Source organism: Dama dama, chromosome 7, assembly GCF_033118175.1.
Source record: "Dama dama isolate Ldn47 chromosome 7, ASM3311817v1, whole genome shotgun sequence".
Taxonomy (NCBI): Eukaryota; Metazoa; Chordata; class Mammalia; order Artiodactyla; family Cervidae; genus Dama; species Dama dama.
In genome coordinates this window covers 30,845,218-30,867,308 of record NC_083687.1, presented here as the reverse complement: position 1 = coordinate 30,867,308, position 22,091 = coordinate 30,845,218, and the positions used below count along the sequence as shown (strand labels likewise).

General features: G+C 45.9%; 3 protein-coding genes across 8 annotated transcripts; 1 reads left to right on the top strand and 2 right to left on the bottom strand.

The window, feature by feature from the left end:
- ZFP57 (ZFP57 zinc finger protein) lies at positions 1-22,082 on the bottom strand. Of its 6 annotated transcripts, XM_061147284.1 has the most exons (6): positions 21,530-22,082; positions 17,888-17,963; positions 4,044-4,534; positions 3,472-3,598; positions 2,705-2,809; positions 1-1,870 (listed from the first exon to the last, which is right to left on the bottom strand). In XM_061147284.1, the coding sequence occupies exons 3-6, from the start codon at positions 4,227-4,229 to the stop codon at positions 588-590; spliced, it is 1,701 nt and encodes a 566-aa protein (XP_061003267.1). In that variant the 5' UTR covers positions 4,230-4,534; positions 17,888-17,963; positions 21,530-22,082; the 3' UTR covers positions 1-587. The 6 variants fall into 6 exon arrangements, with proteins under 6 accessions (XP_061003267.1, XP_061003268.1, XP_061003266.1 ...); XM_061147285.1 differs by lacking the exon at positions 17,888-17,963; XM_061147283.1 differs by lacking the exons at positions 17,888-17,963; positions 21,530-22,082 and adding an exon at positions 6,638-6,878.
- Positions 11,802-13,119, top strand: LOC133059742 (poly(rC)-binding protein 2-like). The gene has a single exon (XM_061147282.1). The coding sequence runs from the start codon at positions 11,928-11,930 to the stop codon at positions 12,945-12,947; it is 1,020 nt and encodes a 339-aa protein (XP_061003265.1). The 5' UTR covers positions 11,802-11,927; the 3' UTR covers positions 12,948-13,119.
- Positions 13,800-14,128, bottom strand: LOC133059099 (small ribosomal subunit protein eS27-like). Its single transcript, XM_061146133.1, has one exon. The coding sequence runs from the start codon at positions 14,096-14,098 to the stop codon at positions 13,844-13,846; it is 255 nt and encodes an 84-aa protein (XP_061002116.1). The 5' UTR covers positions 14,099-14,128; the 3' UTR covers positions 13,800-13,843.
- Positions 22,083-22,091: the final 9 nt, after the last annotated feature.

Below are 22,091 nucleotides of genomic sequence, written 5' to 3'. Positions count from 1 at the left end.
TTGCAAATTACAACACATCAGCTTTGCAAATGGTGGTCATTTCTTCCAAGATCTCAGCCCTGGTAGGCAGAGCTGAGGAGTATGAAGGGTTGAAGAGAAGGTGCAGGAAAAGTCCACAATATCCAAGAGAGAGCCAAGTGACCTGCAGAGTGAGGAGCTGGGGAGAAACCCATAGAGTGCTGGCCAGAGCTCCATCTTGCCTGGGCGGCTCAGCGAGGAGCCAGGGGAGCAAGGGATGAGAAGGGAGCAACACGCCTGCTTTCAAACACCTCCCTTCTACTTCCACACCCTTCCAGATGGGCCCCTCAGACTTCCCCTTCTCTCATCCTTTCCCTCCCATCTTCATACCTATTGAAGATCCACTGTCTTTTTGAACAATTACTACTTGATGGTCTATCAGACACAAAGAAACAAGCTAGGTGCTAATTAATAACAATACAAGTTTCCAAGTGCCACTTCTTGTCCCCTTTCCTTTCTGTATGTCCTCCACTATCCCCTCACCTCTCTTCCTCTATCCCAGTCTCCTTACCCTGGAGGTCATTCCTCTGGAAAACCAAACAGAGAAAGACCTCGGGCGGACAGGCCATTCATTTCCCTTCCAAGACCTTCACTGCCTTCTCTGCTTTCTTTCTTCTGCGTGCCTTTTCCTCTCCCTTCCTCCCCTTTCCTGAGGGTCTAGATCCAGGAGAAAGATCCATTTCCTTGCCTGTCACAGCAGAGGCATTGGGAAAGAAGCCGAGCCACTGACCCAGGATGGCCCAGCACTTGTGGGGACTGCCCAGGAACAGCCCCTTGCTTCTGTAGCCCCCCCAGTGACCCAAAAGGTCCTCTTTCTCCCCAAAGCAGACGTCGCAGATAGGGCAACAGTAGATCCTCTGCTTCCAATGAGTCTGCTGGTGCCGGATCAGCCCGGAGAATAAAGTGAAGGACTTGCCACAGTGGAAGCAGCGGTTGGACTGCTCTGTGAAATGGACCTTCTGATGACTGGAGAGACGGGTTTTCTTGCTAAAAGTCAAGGGACAATGAGGGCAAGAGAAGACCTTGTGTCTTGAAGGCTTCTCTGGGTGAGAGTTGGACTTGGTATTCAGCCGGGTGGCTCGCATGTTGGCTGCCAGGGTTCTGGTCACAGGCTCTGGGCCTGGGGTTCTGGTCACAGGCTCCGGGGCCGTAATAACTGGGGCCTGAGCGCTCACGGTGGTTACCAGGTTCTTGGTGGCAGGTGCCTGATTACCGTCTATTGACGGCTGGGGCTCAGTCTGGGGACCCTTGGTTTTAAGTGTGGGTCCTTGGGTCCCAGCCACTGGTGCATGGTTCCCTGTTGCTGGCCCCTGTAATCCAGCTCTGGTATCCGGAGTCCTCACAATATGCTTCTGGTTTCCAGTCCCCAGCTTCTGGCCTTGGTGCGTCTTCTGGTGGCGTTTGAGCTCAGACTGGTCCCGGAAGCATTTCCCACAGAAGGGGCACGCGTGCGGCCGGTAGCCCAGATGGACACGGCGGTGACGGCTCAGTCCAGAAGCATCGCAGTAGGTCTTGCCACAGAGCGAGCAACGGAAGGGCCTCTCCCTGAGTTGCTTGCGCCGGCCGGAGCTGAGGTCCTTGGGGTTCTGGAAGGACTTCCCACACTGGGCGCTGTTGTGAACAAGCTGGTGGTTGTAGAGGCTGGAGCGCTTGCTGAAGCACTTGCCACAGGTGTGACAGGTAAAGGCTGGCCGAGCCCAGGATTCTGGCAATGCTGGCGTCTTGTCCGGGGACCCAGCTGGAGGAGAGGTTGGGCCTGAGCCTCTGTGAGCAAGGGAGGCCTTCTTGTCATCAACAGTCCCTTCATCTCCCAAACTCTGACTCTGTTCTTGGCATCCTTCCTTCTTGCCTTCTGGAGGGAACAAGAAGAAAGATGGGATTCATCATGACAGCCCTGACACAGCTCTCTGCTCAGTCCACACTGCTTCCTCTCCCACCTGACATTCACCCTCACTCTTACACCTCAGAAACAAGAGATAAGAATAAACTTTTGGGTTTTCAAATTAAAAGCAAATAAAAATTTAACTGGAATCTTCCAACAATATCAGAGATCAAAATTTTAACCACATTTCTTGAAATCCATTTCTTTTCATTTTCTTTTTTCAATAACTGAAGTATAGTTTATTTACAATATGTGCTAATTCCTCTCATTTTCAATATTGATCAAACTCCCTGACACCCCAGATACCCACAGGTGACCTCATAATATATCATGAGGATTAGGATACTTGGGTGACCAGAGGTGCTATTAAGAATCAAGCTAAGGTGAAAAGCATAAACCAGAACTGTCCTGGCAAACCAGGAGTGGGGTCAGCTCAGACTTAAATTTCTCTCAAGTCCTTATTCTACTCTCAGGAACAAGTCATCCTTAGTCCAACTCAGCATCAAGCTTATCTCCCATCCCTTTCTTTTTCTCCTGGGAAGGACTTTTTAATCAAGAGGCTATCGCTATCATAAGCAACTGACATGGAATCTCTCTGTCTCTGGAAACTGAAGATATTCACTCATCCTGAATGGCTCAGATACTCATCTTCTTGAAGCCAGGGGACTTGAGCAGATGATGTCCAGGTAGGAAGCATGTAAGCTAGAACCAGGTATTCAGAGCCCTGTTCCTCTTAGGCATTTCCATCCTCCTGAGGCATGTCCTGGGCCCTTTTCACCCTCCTCTCTCCTTTGCAATTCTCACCTGAATGAAAGCCTTCTCCATTCGGGGAACAGAGATCTGCTTCCCACTGTTTCTCTTCTTGCTCAAGCTTGGCAATCAGATCTAGATTAGACAGAAAGATTCCATCTGGGGGATGGGAAGGGGAGGAAGAGCTGAGGTCCCAGGCTCAGCCCCTTCACACCTCATGGGGACAAGAGGCTCCCTTCTTGCATATCTGTGGTTTAAGAGCCATAATCTGGGGCATTTAAGTGCTAGGAGGAGACATGCAAAAGGCCAGATTCCAGATTCCAACAAAGTGCCAGGTACATAAGACAAGTGAGTGAGTGAGTGAGTGAAAGTCGCTCAGTCGTGACTCTTTGCAACCCCATGGACTATACAGTCCATGGAATTCTCCAGGCCAAAATACTGGAGTGGGTAGCCTTTCCCTTCTCCAGGGGATCTTCCCAACCCAGGGATTGAACCCAGGTCTCCCACACTGAGGGCAGATTCTTTACCAGCTGAGCCACCAGGGAAGACAAATGGCTCAGTAAATACTGGTTGGATGAATAGGCAGATTTGCATTCTTTGAAAACACTGTTATCATGTTACAAGTGTTAACTTTGCCTTCATGCAAGCTTTCATTCCTTCTTTCACCCTGAGCCTAGTAACCCAGATCTTTCCCACCTGGAACATAAAGAACCAAAACCAAGGATCAGTGAAGATAATTGTGAACTGATCTACCTATCCAGGGAAACCAGATGTCCCAAAGGCCTGGGACAGAGAGCTTGTGAGGAACCCCAGCCTCTTACCCACAGACATCAGGTTTCTGACAGTCTCTGATATAACATCCTGGTAGAGGACCCTCTGACTGGCATCTAGACATTTCCACTCTTCCTGGGTGAAGGTCACTGCCACATCCTCAAAGGTGACTGGCTTCTGGAAGAAGAGGAAAGATTCAGGAGTTTGTATACAGACAGACAGACATCCAGTCTAAAGGTTCAGAACACTAAGAGAAAAGGAAAACCATGGAAGGAGAGAAGAAATAGGAAAAGACAAGTACAAAATCAGCAACTTTAATGTACAAACAGGAAAGGAAGGGTGGGGAGGAAGGGAGAACAATGCAGGGGGAGAAGGGAGGGGTATGTACTGAATGTATAAGTAGGAAGGATGAAAGGCTGCCACTCTGATGAATTTCAGCAAGTAGTCCTTGAAGGATTCCAGGCTGGTGTGGAATCTGAAAAAAGGAATCAAAGCCCCTTCTCCTTTTCAGCTTGGAACTCACTGAGATTCCATCTGGTCTGCAGACAGGATAATGGATGAAAGAGCTCCTGGAGTCCAGGACCCAGGCCCTCCCTCCCTCCCTCTGGCTTGGTCTCCTCACCTTCACCCACATCTTCCACCAGCACTCTCCCTTCTGGGCTTTCAGCAGGTCCTCCTCATCCACCTGAGGGAGCAGCTTCTGTACAGGTTCCACTGGCTTCGGCTGGTCAGACACCTTCTCTTCCATGCTGTCTGTTTTTAGCTTTATCCTTGCCTGGTCTGGCCCCCAAGGCTGACTAGGCTCCATCCTGGGGCTATCTACCTTCCAGGGACTGAGCAGATGGAGAGACTTGGCAAAGGCCTTTGCAAAGGGTTTGAACTGGCCTCCTGTGTCAAAGGTATCTGCTCCAGGGGGCTATCTTCCTTTTTTGTTCTGCTGTCCAAACTCTCCTCTTTCACAACTGAGAACACCTTTGATTCCCTTCAAGCTCCACAGAGTGCAGGGACCTGGTCCCCCTTGGCTCAGCAGTCACTCTTCAGTAATGCCAGCTCTGCAGGGATCGTCTGCCTTCTGCTTCACCCCGCTTCTAGTTGCTGCCCACCTCCAGGAACCTGAGGTCAGAGAGAAACAAAACTTATCAGTTTATCAAGAGGGGGAATGAGCTTCCTAATTTGGTCAGGAAACACCAAGAGTTATTGAACCCCTGATTTGTACCTAAAACTTCTCAGTACTGCCTCATGAGGTTATGATTAATAACCCCATTTTAAGTAATCTAAAGTACAGAGAGGCTAGGTAATGTGCTCAGGGATGCTCCCAGTCCACAGCAGAGTTAGCGTTCAAAGCCTGGACTCTATCACCAAGGACAAGATTCCCGCTCTCCCAAAGCCTCCTCTAAGGTGGCATTATGGTATTCTGGAAAGAAAGCATATGCCTGAGGTAACCAGCCCTGGTTCTGTCACAAACAGCCTTGTGCAAGTGTCTTCATTCTGATGTGGATTTACTGGAAAATAAGATTAAAGGAGACTCTCTAAGATCCCATCTAAGATGATTCTGTGATTTTTTAATACATACAGATCCTTGTAAAGAATGATAAGAGAGGGACTTTCCCTGTTCGTCTGGTGGTTGAAAGTCCAGGCTTGATCCCTGATGGGGATCCTGCATGCCCCGCAGCAGAGTTAGTTTAACGACAGTTAAAAAAAAGAAAAGAAAAAAGAAAGGTAACAGCCCAACAACCAACACTTACACAGGGCTCCCAGGGAGCCAGCGATGGAGCTGCGATCCAACCGGGGAAGTTCCTGCTCTGCCCAAACATGGCGGAACTCCCACCTCCTCCTGCGGACTGCCACTCACCCCGCTAGGCCTCCCTCCAGAAGGAATGAATGGAATGAAAAGAATGAAGACTTAAACCTGTTGACGTTCTTCCTTTCACTTTTTTGAAAGGTGGTAGAATTGAAAATGCCAGAAAGGCAAAGGGCGTTCAACGATGAAGTTAACAGGATTGCTAAAAAGAAAGCTGACAGGAAAGGTGCTTTTCCTAGGTGAAGTTGGTCCCTCCCTCCCTTCCCTTCAAGCCCATCCACAATCAAGCGGTGAGATGGTGCAGGTCTGGATTATTCTCCTACTAGCCCGTGGAACACAGTAAAAGTAACACTTCAAAAGTCTCTATAATCGTATCCTCAAAGTTCTGGCTCTCTTGTTTTCCCTCAGGAAAGACCCACCCTTGTTAAGTCTTTCTCAAAAGCATTTGCTGGGGGTGGTGGCCAGGGGCGCTCGGTCCAGATTCTAGGCTGGTTGTCTGGTTTGGGGAGAAAGCATGACTATGGAGTCTGAATTTCTGGCCGCTGCCGCCTGCCCCTGGCACGTTGACTTCGACAGTACTTTCTATATCCACTCGCCCCAGAGCTCAAACCGGTTGGCCGGCTAGTGCAAGGCGGCTGGGATAACTTTTGACTCTAGGCGCAGACCTGTTTATCAGTTCAGGGCCCGTCCCCGCCCTTCCAAGAACGTAAACCCCTCGAGGGAATGTGTCGCCATTTTCCAGTGCTCTGAGTCCACCGGATCTCTAACCCCAAACCCGTCCACTGTTTCCCGTAGCGGTTCTGAGAACCACTGAAACCCCCAACACACCCTCCAGGCTTCGGGGGTCCGCCCTCGCCGCTGCTTCAGCCACTGGAGTTTTCTGCCCTCCGGCCAGGCAGAACGACCCTTGGGCCTTCGCCCTTCTCATCCGGTCTTCGGGTCTCTGCTCGGTCCTAGCTCTGCCGGGTCAGATTGCGGGCCCACGGCGCTCACCTCCGGCCACTGCGCGCCGGGCTCGGACACCAGCCTCGGAGGCTCCCGCGGGCAGGGACGGAGAGTTTCGCTCACGATTGCGTGGCCCGCTCCTCAATACCCACTGAACGGGCCCCGCTGACGGGAACTGCACTGGCCGATGCCCGTCTGCCCCGAAACCTCGTTGCTGGGACCCCGACTTTTTCAACACGTGCTAGCAGCCGGTGCTCTGGGCCGAATCCCCAGGGAGTGAGTGGTCGCTGCACCGGGCCCCACCCTGAGTAGTCCAGGTTTCCCCAGGGGTCCCCAGGGCTTGGAAACTCCGCCAGGACTCGGGACGCGATGCTCCCCTCGCCTGCCGAGGTCAGGGGCGGAAGACCGCGGGACAAACCTTTCACTAGCCTCCACCACCGCGAGCTCAACTCCCCGCTGCCCCTACTCACCCGCCGCTGCCGAGGACCGGGGCTCCAGGACGTAGGACTTCCGGTGGGCCAGCGGCTAGCCGCTCCAACCCAGCGCAAGTGTACCGGGCGCCCGCGACCCCGCCCCGGCCCTGCCAGGGCCCCGTCCTGGCCCCGCTCTCCTCTCCGGTTTCCGCAGGCCCACCGCGTACCCTGCCCGGTTTTGCTTGTGGGACCGCCAAAGTCAAGAGTTCAAAACAATCTAGGAAGCTTGAAAGAAAAAGGAACCGCCCACCCCACTAGCCCGTCCCTCCTACCAATTGTAGCTGCTGGTTCCACCCAGGGCTAGGATCTCATTCCCAGTCTTAATTCACTCTTGAGGGGAAAGGGATTGAATTATTTCTGATGAAAACACACAATTGGTCTACCCAGGTAGCTCAGTGGTAAAGAATATGTTAGTAGCTTGGTCGTCTCCGACTCTTTGTGACCCCATGGACCAGGCTTCTCTGTCCATGGAATTCCCCAGGCAAGAATACTGAAGTGGGTTACCATTCCTTTCTCCAGGGGATCTTCCTGACCCAACGATCAAACCCGCCTCTCCTGAACCGGCAGGTGGGTTCTTTACCACTGAGCTGAGATGGTAAAGAATCTGCCTGCAATGCAAGAGACCTGGGTTTGATCCCTGGGTTGCGAAGATACCCTAGACAAGGAAATAGCAACCGACTCCAGTATTCTTACCTGGAAAATCTCATGAATGGAGGAGCCTGGCTACAGTCCATGGGGTCACTAAAGAGTCTAACAGGAACCGTAAACTTCCAGATGTTCAAACTGGTTTTAGAAAAGGTAGAAGAACCAGAGATCAAATTGCCAGCATCCGGATGAATCATCGAAAAAGCAAGAGCGTTCCAGAAAAACATCCATTTCTGCTTTATTGACTATGCCAAAGCCTTTGACTGTGTGGATCACAATAAACTGTGGAAAATTCTGAAAAAGATGGGAATACCGGACCACCTGACCTGCCTCTTGAGAAACCTGTATGAAGGTCAGGAAGCAACAGTTAGAACTGGATATGGAACAACAGACTGGTTCCAAATAGGAAGAGGACTATGTCAAGGCTGTATATTGTCACCCTGCTTATTTAACTTATATGCAGAGTACATCATGAGAAACGCAGGGCTGGAGGAAGCACAAGCTGGAATCAAGATTGCCAGGAGAAATATCAATAACCTCAGATGTGCAGATGACACCACCCTTATGGCAGAAAGTGAAGAACTAAAGAGCCTCTTGATGAAAGTGAAAGAGGAGAGTGAAAAAGTTGGTTTAAACCTCAACATTCAGAAAACTAAGATCATGGCATCTGGTCCCATCACTTCATGGCAAATAGATGGGGAAACAGTGGAAACAGTGTCAGACTTTATTTTTCTGGACTCCAAAATCACTGCAGATGCTGATTGCAGCCATGAAATTAAAAGACGCTTACTCCTTGGAAGGAAAGTTATGATCAACCTAGACAGCATATTAAAAAGCAGAGACATTACTTTGCCAACAAAGATCCGTCTAGTCAAGGCTATGGTTTTTCCAGTGGTCATGTATGGATGTGAGAGTTGTAGTATAAAGAAAGCTGAGCGCCGAAGAATTGATGCTTTTGAACTGTAGTGCTGGAGAAGAGTCTTGAGAGTCCCTTGGACTGCAAGGAGATCCAACCAGTCCATCCTAAACAAAATCAGTCCTGAATATTCATTGGTAGGACTGATGTTGAAGCTGAAACTCCAATACTTTGGCCACCTGATGCGAAGAGCTGACTCATTTGAATAGACCCTGATGCTGGGAAAGACTGAGGGCAGGAGAAGAAGGGGACAACAGAGGATGAGATGGTTGGATGGCATCACCAATTTGATGGACATGGGTTTGGGTGGACTCTGGGAGTTGGTGATGGACAGGGAGGCCTGGCATGCTGTGGTTTGTGGGGTTGCAAAGAGTTGGACACGACTGAGCGATTGGACTGAACTGAACTGAACTGAACTGATTTATGTTTTGACTGTACCAGGTCTTTTAGTTGCAGCACTCATCATCTTTATCATTAATAGTTGTAGCATGTGGGATCTAGTTCCCAGATCAGGGATCGAACCCAAGTCCCCCTGCATTGAGAGCACAGAGTCTTAGCCACTGGACCACCAGGGAAGTCCCTAGATATAGGTTTTAAACCTGAGTATTCCCAAGGTACCTGAACCAGTGATCTGCCTTTGCAGACAGATGATGCATGTGGGCAGGCTGAGGAGGTACCCACAGAGTCAGATGGATATAGTAGGCTGGTGGAGATGGTGGTGGAGGCAGCCTGTGTTCAGTGGCACCCCTTAGGGTTTTGGACCAGCCACCTTCCTAACATGGTTACTGGCTACACTTTTCTTTTTTTGAAAAGCCACATCAGCTTGCTACTGGGCTCCTATTGAAACTAAACACCTAACACATGGAGGCCTTTGGACACTCTTACTTAATATTCACATTTGGGGGTAGGTCAACTTGGACTCAAGATCTCCTGGAGTAGGATATGGCAACCCACTCCAGTATTCTTGCCTGAAGAATCCCATGGGCAGAGCAGCCTGGCGAGCTTCTGTCCCTGGGGTTGCAAAGAGTCAGACATGCTACAACTTGGACTCAACTTCTGACAAAGTGGGAAGGATTTAATAATCCTCACTTGGAAATGGTATATTTAGGATGTGGCTGACCTGGCCTCAACATCTCTACTTTACATGAAAAAGTGGCAGATATCCCTCTGGGGAAAACTTCACCCCCTACTCTGCCAGCAGAGCTGCTGGTTCATGTGGCTCTCAGTTCACAGAGATTTCCCTAAATGTCTGGCCCTGGTTCACTGTGGTTCAGCTAAGCTGAAATTCAACTCTCTCCCTGGCTGATTCAGCCATTCAGTCTCATTGCCAGTGATGCAGAGCCAAAAATGGCTGTTGTCAGTCCTCTTGGTGGGCAGAACTCAAGGCCATTTCGTACCTCTCACCAATAATCCCTTTGATCAACCTTCCTGTAGTCTTACTGCCTTGGGCTGTTGCCAACCTATTTGGTCTGCCGCTTGAAAACTAGACTGGTTAGGCATCTCTCTTTGGAGCTGGAAACTGTGGAAATAAATCATAAATGCTTATCTAACCATTGAGAAAGTTCATCCTTAGGTAGGTTGATAAGGAGCCCAGGGCCCTTGAGGAGGAAGGGATCCAGGGCCCTTGAGGAGGAAGGGATCCAGGGCCCTCAAGGAGAAAGGGGTCTGAGGCTCTCAAGGAGGAGAAAAGGACAAACTTTTTTTCTACATTGCTTTGTCTTAGTCAATATAACAATGTATCTTGCTCTAGGACAAGTTTCTCCTTAACAAGAACCTTTTGACTAATCTTGTTATCTCAAGATGTATGTTATGGGAATGCCTCTGGTAAGACCTTTACTGTAATAAGGTATATAGTTCCCTTGCAAAGACTGGTGAGCGTAGGCACTCTCCGCCCCCTTCTGATGTCTATGTCAGAAGCTTTCTCTGTCCCTTTTTATATTTTAATAAAACTCTGCTACACAAAAGTTCTTGAGTGATCAAGCCTGGTCCCTGGTCCTGAAGCTAAATCTTCTTCAGAGATCACGACTCCGACATCGTTCATCGTAAGCTACCACCATCTGGGTCACTCAGGTGAATCCGCACAGAATGAGTCTAGTCTCTGATGGGGTTGACTAATCAAGCTGCAGATGGAAACATGTTTTGTGAACTGTCTCCCCTGCTGCCTGAGTCCATCATCACACCAGACATGGCAAGATATTCACCATCATCAACTAGGCACAAAGTAAAGGAATCAGATTTTTTTTTTCAACGTTTATTTACTTAATTTGGCTGCACTGGGTCTTAGTTGTGGTCTTTGTTGCTGCATGGCACACGGGATCTTTAGTTGCAGCATGTGAACTCTTAGCTGCTCCAAGTGGGTTCTAGTTCTCTGACAGGGATTGAACCCTGGACCCCCAGATTGGGAGCCTGGAGTCTTAGCCACTGAACTACCAGGGAAGTCCCAGGACCCAGTTTCTGATTTGGACTTGTGACTACTGTCAAAGGTTGACTTGTCTTACCATAAGTGAGGCCACACAGCATGGAGCATTGTCCACACCTGCTCCTGGCAGATGGGCTTCATTGGCTCTTTGAGCCCCTCAAGGGCTATTAATGGTGTCTCCTGAGTGTTGACACTTTAGGGTGTGTGTGTGCTAAGTTGCTTCAGTCATGTTTGACTCAATGTGACCCTATGGACTACAGCCTACCAGGCTCCTCTGTCCATGGGACTCTCCAAGCAAAAATACTGGAATGGCTTGCCATGTCCTCATCCAGGGGATCTTCCAAACCCAGGGATTAAATCTGCATCACCTATGGCTCCAGCATTGCAGACAGATTTTTTTTTACCCACAGAGACACTGGGGAAGCCCACACTTTAGGGTACAGTGCTGTTATTCTAGTCCACCCTCCTCCATCCATACCATTGAAACTAATGTGTCATGGTTTTGGCTTTCCAGAAAACACAACTTTGATCTGTATGATTCTGATTTCTCTCATACACGTAAGTAGATAGATGTATGTGTGTGTGTGTGTGTGTGTGTGTGTGTGTGTACTCAGTTGTGTCCAACTCTTTGTGACTCCTTGAACTGTAGCCTACCAGGCTCCTCCATCCATGGAATTTTCCAGACAAGAATACTGGAGCAGGTTGCTATTTCCTACTCCTCAGTATCTTTCTGACCCAGTGACTGAACTCACAACTCTTGTGTATCTTGCTTTGGCAGGTGGATTCTTTACCACTGTGCCACCTGGGAAGGCCTCACACAACATGATGTGCCTTTTATTGCAAAGCCACTTGACAATGGGATGATAGTCAAGGTATCAATCAATTTTTTATGTTTCCTACCACATTAGTATTTTAAAATGCCACATATTCAGACTTATTCTAGTTTGTAAGACTTTAGCTCTATTTAAAATACACCAGCCTTCCAGACCAGCAGAGGCAGCAGCCGGAGCAGCCGCAGCCTGCGCCCTCTCCCGCCCGCCCGCCGCCCTCCACCCGCCCCGGGGTCTCTTTCCCCCTTCCTCCTCCTCCTCCTCCACCCCCCCCTTCCTCCTCCGCCCGCCCGCGGGGCCCCCCCTCGCCTTCCCGCCCGCCCCTATTGTTCCGCCCCCCGGCCTCCCGCCCTTCCCCTTCCCGCCCGCTCCCCTTTTCCCCTCAGTCGCCTCGCGCCTGCAGTTTTTGGCTTTCACCCCTACCAGTGACCAAAGACTTGACCACTCAAAGTCCAGCTCCTCAGAACACTGCTCGACATGGACACCGGTGTGATTGAAGGTGGATTAAATGTCACTCTCACCATCCGGCTACTTATGCATGGAAAGGAAGTTGGCAGTATCATCGGAAAGAAAGGAGAATCAGTTAAGAAGATGCGCGAGGAGAGTGGTGCACGTATAAACATCTCAGAAGGGAATTGTCCTGAAAGGATTATCACTTTGGCTGGACCCACTAATGCCATCTTCAAAGCCTTTGCTATGATCATTGACAAACTGGAAGAGGACATCAGCAGCTCTATGACCAATAGCACAGCTGCCAGTAGACCCCCAGTCACCCTGAGGCTGGTGGTCCCTGCTAGTCAGTGTGGCTCTCTCATTGGGAAAGGTGGTTGCAAGATCAAGGAAATACAAGAGAGTACAGGGGCTCAGGTCCAAGTGGCAGGGGATATGCTCCCCAACTCAACTGAGCGGGCCATCACTATTGCTGGCATTCCGCAATCCATCATTGAGTGTGTGAAACAGATCTGCGTGGTTATGTTGGAGACTCTCTCCCAGTCCCCCCCGAAGGGCGTGACCATCCCGTACCGGCCCAAGCCGTCCAGTTCTCCGGTCATCTTTGCAGGTGGTCAGGACAGGTACAGCACAGGCAGCGACAGTGCAAGCTTTCCCCACACCACCCCGTCCATGTGCCTCAACCCTGACCTGGAGGGACCACCTCTAGAGTTGACCAAGCTGCACCAGTTGGCAATGCAACAGTCTCATTTTCCCATGACGCATGGCAACACCGGATTCAGTGCAGGTTTGGATGCATCTGCTCAGACTACTTCTCATGAACTCACCATTCCAAACAATTTGATTGGCTGCATAATCGGGCGTCAAGGCGCCAAAATCAATGAGATCCGTCAGATGTCTGGGGCGCAGATCAAAATTGCGAACCCAGTGGAAGGATCTACTGATAGGCAGGTTACCATCACTGGATCTGCTGCCAGCATTAGCCTGGCTCAATATCTAATCAATGTCAGGCTTTCCTCGGAGACGGGTGGCATGGGGAGCAGCTAGAACAATGCAGATTCATCCATAATCCCTTTCTGCTGTTCACCACCACCCATGATCCATCTGTGTAGTTTCTGAACAGTCAGCGATTCCAGGTTTTAAATAGTTTGTAAATTTTCAGTTTCTACACACTTTATCATCCACTCGTGATTTTTTAATTAAAGCGTTTTAATTCCTTTCTCTGTTCAGCTGTTAATGCTGAGATCCATATTTAGTTTTATAAGCTTCTCCCTGTTTTTTTTTTTTTTTTTTGGCTCATGAATTTTTTTTTTTGTTTGTCATGGAAATGTAAGAGTGGAATATTAATACATTTCAGTTTAGTTCTGTAATGTCAGGAATTTTTCAAAAAAATTAAAAGATGGACTGGAGCTTTTTCTTTGTGAATAGAAACTGGATGCCACAAAAAAAAAATAAATAAATAAAATAAAATACACCAGCCTTGTACATCTTACATCCTGAGGCTCATTTTTCAAGCCACTATGACGTTCATGGTTAGAGATAATATCAGGCATGCTTTAATGAATTAAAATCTTATCTCATGTTAAGTGACTCAGTATGAGGGTTATAGTAATTATCTGCTTTGTCTCCTGCTCTGTGACCTGATAATCACTGTTTCTATTTTGGACTTTCTAAAAAAAAATATATATATATATATATATATATATATATATATATCTGCATCAGGTCTTAGTTGTGGCATATAGGATCTTTGATCTTTTAGTTGCAACATGTGGAATCTAGTTCCCAGACCACGAATTGAACTCAGGCCCCCTGCACTGGGAGCAAGAAGTCTTAGCCACTGGACCACCAGGGAAGTACCTAGTTTGGACTTTCTTTTTTTTTTTTTTATCCAAAACTTGTTTATTGGGATGGTTTCCTGTTCATCTTGATACAGGGTGCTTTTAGTGCTGCTTCCGTCTGAAAGAGCATCCTTCTGTAAGCCTTGCTTTTCCTCCTGTAGGCTGGCAGAGGACAGTAGAGCAGCCAACACACAAAACTACTGTTTGTGCATGGCTAAAGACAGTGGTGATTTTATAGCATCCTGGGCATTTTACCTCCATGAAATAGGAATTGGGGCTCTGCACCAGGCGCTTCTTCTTGTGTTTCCTCTTCTCCTCTTCTGGAGAGGGATGAAGAAGATCCTTTGCGAGAGGCATGTTCTCATGAGGAGGTCGTCACCGCCGGAAAAGTAGTTTGGACTTTCTTAAACCCTCAATTGTCAGCTCAGCTCAGCCTAAGACTCAGAGCTTGTTCGATCCTAAGTGGAGACCAATTCAATAGTTTGGATGTGTCAGTGCTTCTATTCATATTCCAGTGTTTTATCCTGAGTCTTATGACTGCTTGCTTATCTTGTTCCTTTGGTACTTTACTCCAGTTTCTTAAACAGGTCCCACTGTGCCCTGCCTGATCTCCAGCTTCTCAGGACGACTGCTCTTCTCTGCCCTCTCATTTTCTACATACTGCATTCCTACCCTTAAATTCTTGACTCCTCTTGCTGCCAAATGCCTATTGGGTCTTCTGCTGTTGTTGGCACATTCTTCTCTTCATTCCACCCTTAACTGTTCATTGGATATAGCCACATGGAGCTCTTTGCTGATGACTCAGCAGAAAGGGATTTGGTGGACGGATGGGCACTGAAGCCAGAATGCAGGGAGCCGGTATAGACTTTCTAAAGAGACTTTACTATGAAGGAGTGCAGATAAATAGCAAAGTAGCTTATATATTCTTTTTTTACATTTTTTAATTAAAAAAATTTTTTTGGTCATGCCACTCAGCTTTTGGGATTTTAGTTCCCTGACCAGGACCTCAGCAGTGAGAGCACGGAGTCTTAACTACTGAACTGCCAGGGAATTTCTGCACATAGAAGCTTATTTAGATGGGAGAGATTTGAGTATATTTACAGGTCAAAAGGATGGTCCAACAGTGAATATCTGCCTGGTAAACAATTACCAGCAGCTATGTATCAGGTTACTTTTCTACCCCACGCAACTCAAATGGCTTATCAGTACCCTAGTGATTTGGATTTCTAAGTCTTTTGCTTCTTGCATACTGATGATCCACATTTTTGCAAGGTATGTAATCTAAAACTGTGACATGAAGATGGAAGATTAGAGAACAACAGGACAAAAAATGTCTGCATAAGGCAAATCAGGTGGGTAGGAATAAGATTTTGGTAGGTGTCCTGGTCACATTCCAAAAGGAACAAGGGGAGGGCGAGTTCCTGAACCCAATTTAAGCAACTTCAATCACCTCATGTCCACATAGAAGTTGCCTACAGTAATTTTTTAATCTCTTTGTGGGATTAAGGAGCATCTCAAATATAAAGGAAACTAAACTGATACTAAGGTAAGTGATCCATTATACCTGCAAATATTGTTAAAGGCAAGAAACGGACTGTGGGATTGAGGTCTAACACAAGTTATATTTATCTAGCACCATGCTGTACAACATGGTGGTCACTTGCCACATGTAGCAATTTTAAATCAATGCAAGTGAAATAAAATGAAAAATTCAGTCCCTCAGTTGCACTAGCCACATTTCAAATGCTCAGTAGCCACATGTGAGAAACCACTACTGTATTGAAGAGCAAAGCTATAGAAGAGTTACATCAGCACAGAAAGATCTATTGACAGTACTGATCTAGCAACATCTGCATTTTTGTAAAGGGTGTCCTGCTGATACAAAAGGGTAGGCGCATCAGGATAATCACAACTGAAGTATAATATTCCTTAGGCCATCCAGTTTCCATTTTTCGGCTTCTCTATTCACCAATTCTGAACCCCAAATTTATCAACTTTTGGAAGGATCTCTATTTGAGAGAAGGTGAGTTGGGTTACCTCACCTGAATCCAGACATTGGGAAGGTCTTGTTTAAGTGGGTGATAGAAACTGACAAAATATGGAGCTGGCAGAAATATGAGAGATTACTACAACTTTATACTCTGACCTTCTTCCTCACTCTGCTCACCTAGGTTAGATGTCCCTCCTCTGTACACACCTAGACATACCTCTGTCATAACCCTATTTTATTATCTGTTCATAGAGTGATCTATGCCGTTAGCTGTAAACCGGCTAAGAGCAAGGATTTCTCTTAATTCATCTCAGTAACTAACAATGCCTGGCACATAGAAGGTTCTCAAAATTAAGTTTCTCATACAAATAAATTACATGTTATAAGTTAGACTTTTATAGCCTGGTTTGTACTTCCCTCATAAAGATATGAATAGAAAACAAAAAAACTGCATGGCGACCTACAGCAATCTCAAGATAACCTTTGAGGCTGAGGGTAGGAGGAATGGAAGAGGCAGATTAGAACAATTCCTTATTCACCATCTTTGCCCAACCCAGGTCTTTCCAAATGGAAAACCCAATATTTATGAAATATCTGATATATGCTACTGTTTCACAAAAATGAAGTCCTCTTATAAATGTTAGGAACTATTATTTTCCAACTTTACATATTAGTAATGAACATCAAAAGGATAAGCAACTTGAACAAACACAAAGCAATGAAAAATAGCCAAGCTGGTTTTAAACTCCAGAACTATCTGACGCTTCTGTATAAATGAGACACGTCACTGAACCCTGTGGAACAGAACCAGCATTAAAAAAAAAGTGTGTGTGGTGGGGGGAGTTACTCAGTTTTCCAGGGTCTCTCTCATGTATATAAGTTATTAAACTTTTGTTTGATTTCTCCTATTTAAAAAATAAAGGTTCATTTAAGAGACATGATCTCATCATGAAAGCACTGAATCTTTTATTTTTCCTATTTGACTTCTCAAAAAGGGTGGCATAGTTAAGAATCTTCTTTGAAGTGGCTTGATCATTGTGTTGTTTTCTTCTCTATTCTGAGACTTTTCCATCAGAACATTCACTTTAATCCGACTGCTACCGGATGGCTGGAAAAGTGGGTATGCAATAACACTTTCATACTCTTTTATCTCTTTCTTTATGCTCTTTATGCTCTCACACTTCTTACGAACAGGAGGCTGGCTCTGGTCTTTTCTCAAGATTCTTTCCTTGAGTTTTTGCTCTACAAGTTCTCTCCCTCGAATCATGCGTTCCCGGTGATCTTTAATCTGTATCTCTTCTCTCTCATTTACCTGCTTTCTTCTCTGTGTGTTCTGGATGCCATGCTCTTCCGGCACAATTCTGGGAAATTTTATTTCACTAGAGTGTGGTGTTGATTGTTTAAATGTTTTACTGTTAAACTCTCTGATCTGTCCACCTCGATGTATGTGCCTTTCTATGTGTTTCATTTCTCTCTCGGGTAGCAAATAAAACCGTTTTTGTCTCTCTATGCTTTGGGTTGTTTTTCCCTCCAATCTCTTCTTGATTTCACTGCCTTTCTCTTGTTCTTTCACCGTTTCCATTATTCTTTTATTATAGTAAGACTCCGCTTTGGCAAGCCAGTAGTCAAGGGAAAGCCCTTGCTCCCTACAGCGTATTTCATACTCCTCTTGATATTTTTGAATTATCAGTTGTTTTGCTTCTGATGTATGTACGCCACCTAGATTCTGTCAAGGTGAGGTGCAGAATTTTGTAATATGACCATCTTTTTACTTTGAACATATTTAAACAGGAGCCTATTCTCATTATTGACACCAAGAAAGGACCATGGTGGGGGTGGAGGTGGGGGAAGAAAGGACCTGTCATTAACTTTGGAGTAACAGGGATTTTACTTCCATCACTCCTAGGTGAGCCTGCAAGCTCTCAAAGTTGGTGTTCTTACCACCAAAATCAATACCTAGTTGTTTTGTTTTTTTAAAATAGTGTTGGGAGTTTTGAAAATAATACTTTGTTTTGCAAGTAAAGATTTAGCTGGAAAATATTTGCCAGTGTGGACACATTACCGCAAAGTGTCACTTGGGTGCCAGTAGGATTTTAAACCTAACTTTCCTTCTTCTAGTCTTTTCAAACAGTATGATGTTAGGATGATTTATTTACCAATATTTTTTTCTCCAGTGGAGACTGTTGACCTTCTGCAATCCTAGGGTCTTTTGATACTTTAGCCCAGGCCAATCTGTAAGTTAAAAAAGCAAAGGTAAAACATAAGGTGGGAGATGTCAGAACAAATTTGCTCTCATATCAACTGAATCAAAAGAATCCAATTATTTTGGCCAAGGCCAAGGATATTTCCCTCAGAAAGAAAACACCTGGGAATAGGTAGGACTACAACAGGGCCATTTTCTGATGAGAAACCATGACATTCCTATGGTGACAAATAATGAAAACTCTTTTAAAAATAAGGACATATAAATAAGAGCATACAGTCATCCCTCAGTATTTGTGGACCACTCTCCCCACCAATGTCCCTTGGTTCCAGGACCTGCTTCCTCCAGATACCAAAATCCATGTGCTAATCCCTTATATAAAATGATATCATATCTGCATATAACCTTGGCACATCCTCCCATATACCTCAAATTATCTCTCAATTACTTATAATACCTACTACAATGTAAATAGTTGTAAATACAATGTAAATACTATGTAACAGTTGCCACTAAGTGGCAAGTTCAAGTTTAGCTTTTGGGAACTTTCCATAATTCTGTTTTCCCTGAGTATTTTCCATCCACAATTGAATCTGTGGGTAGGGAAACCTCCAATATAGAGGGCCAAGTGTAATCCTCTCATATAAACTTAAAAGCATACTTCTCCTGTGGACTCAACATGAACCATTCTGAATCTTGCACCAGGGACTGGGCATGGGAAGAGACGGGCTCCTTGGTGAAGTGTTGCCCAAGCACATTTACGACATACTGCTCAGTCCGGTTTCCTCCTTTGTCTTCTGGGATAAGTTTAGACTTCGGTGTTATCGGTTCATTCTCTTTGTACAGTTTCTTGAGCCGGGCCCTCTCTGCCTCTATCACCACATACAGCATCTCTGCCCTATAATCTTTTGTTCTGAAATTCTATTCTTATTTGTTCACTCTCTGCTTGCCTGCCTTATTCTGCCAGTCATTCTTCAACCTAAATCCATTGAGACTATTCCCTGTTGATCCACTAGGGATGAGAATCTAGGGTCACTCTGGGTTTATTTACAGGACAAGCTGATGGCAACACAAGTGAAGACTACCAACTCTCTGTGTGTCATCTCTGGTCTAATCTGAGTTTACTGTGAGGTCATATTTAAGCCACTAATGATGCCTGGCATCTCTTCTCTGTGCCTTTATTTATACTGTTTATGGTTTACACAGCATGGACTTTGAAGCCTTATAGGGCTATGCCTGAATCCTAATTCCACCATTTCCCAGGTGTGTGACTCAGGGTAGGTAACTCAGTCTCTCTCTAAATCAGTTTCCTCATCTATAAAATGGAACTATAAGACAAAAATTTGCCTCTTGGAGTTATAAAGAACAAATGAGAATTAAAGATCCTGGCACAATGCTTTATATATGGTAAGTTATCAATAAATGGCAGTTATCCATCCTCCTCAGGTCAAGACTTGACCATAAAATCTGCCCAGTTTTCTCTATGTAACAGCAATTTTTGCCTCCCTATGAACATAATATTTTTTTACTTCAACTCATTTGAAAATCAATCCTGGTTTCCACTGTGATATCTGTACCCATATATCACTTTTAACATTTTGATGCTGAAATTCAGACTCATAGAGTAGGAGCTATAATTTTTTTTATCTACAAATACAGAAATCTATCTATCATATTAGAAAGGATCTGATATCAAATATTGGATCACATTAACCTCTTGGGCATTAACCTCTTGCCTGACTACATATACTTATTTTGAGATTTTAAAAATATGACCACCTTACTTTTATTTCTGTGTACACAGTACCTAGCACAGTACCTAACATTAGAGTCTGTAATTCCAAGTTCTCAAAATTAATGATTTGTTGATTGGTGATTATCCTCACCACAGAATGAGCATCTTCTCTTACATTTCAATTTTTTATTGAAACATTTAATAAATAGTCCTCCTTGAAGTATACAGGCATATCTGTTGTTTATGCCTTTCCTGGGCTCTCATTTTGTCCTGTAAGTGTACTTTCATTGCATTCTAATTATTCATTTGTATTCCTTAAGGTCAGAGACACAGTTTTTAGCTTGACAGCCACAGCTTCAGCTCAAAGACTGGCATATGTGCTTAATAAATACGAACAGAACAGACTGTTGAGCTTGTGTTGGGAAAGAGTCATGCCTTATAATGCTTAGTTACTTTGCTGCATTAGGACAGTATTCAACTCATTGTGGATCTTCACTGAGTTTTGTCAATGCAGCCATGAAATTAAAAGACGCTTACTCCTTGGAAGGAAAGTTATGACCAACCTAGACAGCATAATAAAAGCAGAGACATTACTTTGCCAACAAAGGTCTGTCTAGTCAAGGCTATGGTTTTTCCAGTAGTCATGTATGGATGTGAGAGTTGGACTATAAAGAAAGCTGAACACCAAAGAACTGATGCTTTTGAACTGTGGTGTTGGAGAAGACTCTTGAGAGTCCCTTGGACTGCAAGGAGATCCAACCAGACCATCCTAAAGGAGATCAATCCTGGGTGTTCATTGGAAGGGAGGACTGATGTTGAAGCTGAGACTCCAATATTTTGGCCACCTGATGCGAAGAGCTGACTCATTTGAAAAGACCCTGATGCTGGGAAAGATTGGGGGCAGGAGGAGAAGGGGACAACAGAGGATGAGATGGTTGGATGGCATCACTGACTCAATGGACATGAGTTTGGGTAAACTCCGGGAGTTGGTGATGGACAGGGAGGCCTGGCGTGCTGCGGTTCATGGGGTCGCAGAGAGTCAGACACAACTGAGCAGCTGAACTGATACTGAAAGGGAAAGTTGGACTAATTTCAATTTCTATTTTCAAAGGAGACAGACACACAGAGAAAAGAGAATAAAAACTTGCCAACCATCATGGGCTCAGCAGATCTCAACAAATTATTATGGGGCTTGTCACTTTCTAGTAGATTGATCAGTTTTAACCCTCTCACTAGTTTGTGTGTTTCCATTATTGCAGAGAGTAGCGGATCAAAACCTCTCTAGGAGTGACAACAGCTGGTTCTCTTTCAAACAGGAGAAAATAGTAATGGCTCCAGAACTTTCACACATAAGAAGCTTAGCACAGCTATGAGGTTGAGAGGGGGTGGGTGGACTGGGAGAGAACTAAGAAACTCATCTAGAAGCTGTCCCTTCAGGACAAGATTCTACACTTTAGATTGTAGGTTCCAGATGAATTAAAATAGCAAGACTTTTAAGACACTTGTCCTCATGTTTTATAAAAGATCAGGGATATGTCAACTCTCCATCTAATGAATGCAATGATGATGTAGAGCTGGCCGGATGGGAGGCGGGGGACAAGGTGGAAGGGGTCTGCAACTGAAAGCAAACCTTGATAGTCGTCATCGCAAGGCTGCTCCCTTGACTAATGCTAACCTCCCTCATCTGACAGGCATATATAGAGGAAGGAGTCCCAATCTCTTCTGCTTCACTACCTCCAAAGTCTTGAGCCCCTTCCTAAATGTCCTACTTCATCCCTGCTTCCTTTCGTTCCTAGTGACTAGGCATTCCTCCTCCGCCTTCACTCTCTCTACTTCATGCCCCGTAAGAGGTCGACTCACCCCTTCCAAAGGCCCAGTTCAGTTCAGTCGCTCAGTCGTGTCGTACTCCTTTTTGCGACCCCATGGACTGCAGCACGCCAGGCTTCCCTGTCCATCACCAACTCCCGGAGCTTGCTCAAACTCACGTCCATCGAGTCGGTGATGCCATCTAACCACCTCATCCTCTGTCCTCCCCTTCTCCTCCTGCCTTCAATCTTTCCCAGCATGAGGCTCTTTTCCAATAAGTCAGTTCTTCGCATCAGGTGGCCAGAATATTGGAGTTTCAGCTTTAGCATCAGTACTTCCAGTGAATATTCAGGACTGATTTCCTTTAGGCTTGACTGGTTTGATCTCCTTGCAGTCCAAGGGACTCTCAAGAGTCTTCTCCAACACCACGGTTCAAAAGCATCAATTCTTCGTCGCCAAGGGCCCAGCACTCGAGCCAGGCGGTGCTCTGCAGAGCGCCCTTGCTTGCATCGCGAGGTCCGAGGAGCGCTAGAACTGTAACTCCCAGAATGTTTCGTTTTTTTTTTTTTTTTTTTTTATTTTAAACAACAACAACTCAGGAACAGAGGAAGTTGTA

Excerpts from the sequence above, each read along its gene's own strand:
- ZFP57 (XM_061147284.1), bottom strand. The coding sequence starts at position 4,229 with ATGGAGCCTAGTCAGCCTTGGGGGCCAGACCAGGCAAGGATAAAGCTA. Across the intron at positions 2,810-3,471 it reads CAGAAACCTGATGTCTGTGG|ATGGAATCTTTCTGTCTAAT; the intron begins GTAAGAGGCTGG and ends CCCATCCCCCAG. Across the intron at positions 1,871-2,704 it reads TGGAGAAGGCTTTCATTCAG|AAGGCAAGAAGGAAGGATGC; the intron begins GTGAGAATTGCA and ends TGTTCCCTCCAG.
- LOC133059742 (XM_061147282.1), top strand. The coding sequence starts at position 11,928 with ATGGACACCGGTGTGATTGAAGGTGGATTAAATGTCACTCTCACCATC.
- LOC133059099 (XM_061146133.1), bottom strand. The coding sequence starts at position 14,098 with ATGCCTCTCGCAAAGGATCTTCTTCATCCCTCTCCAGAAGAGGAGAAG.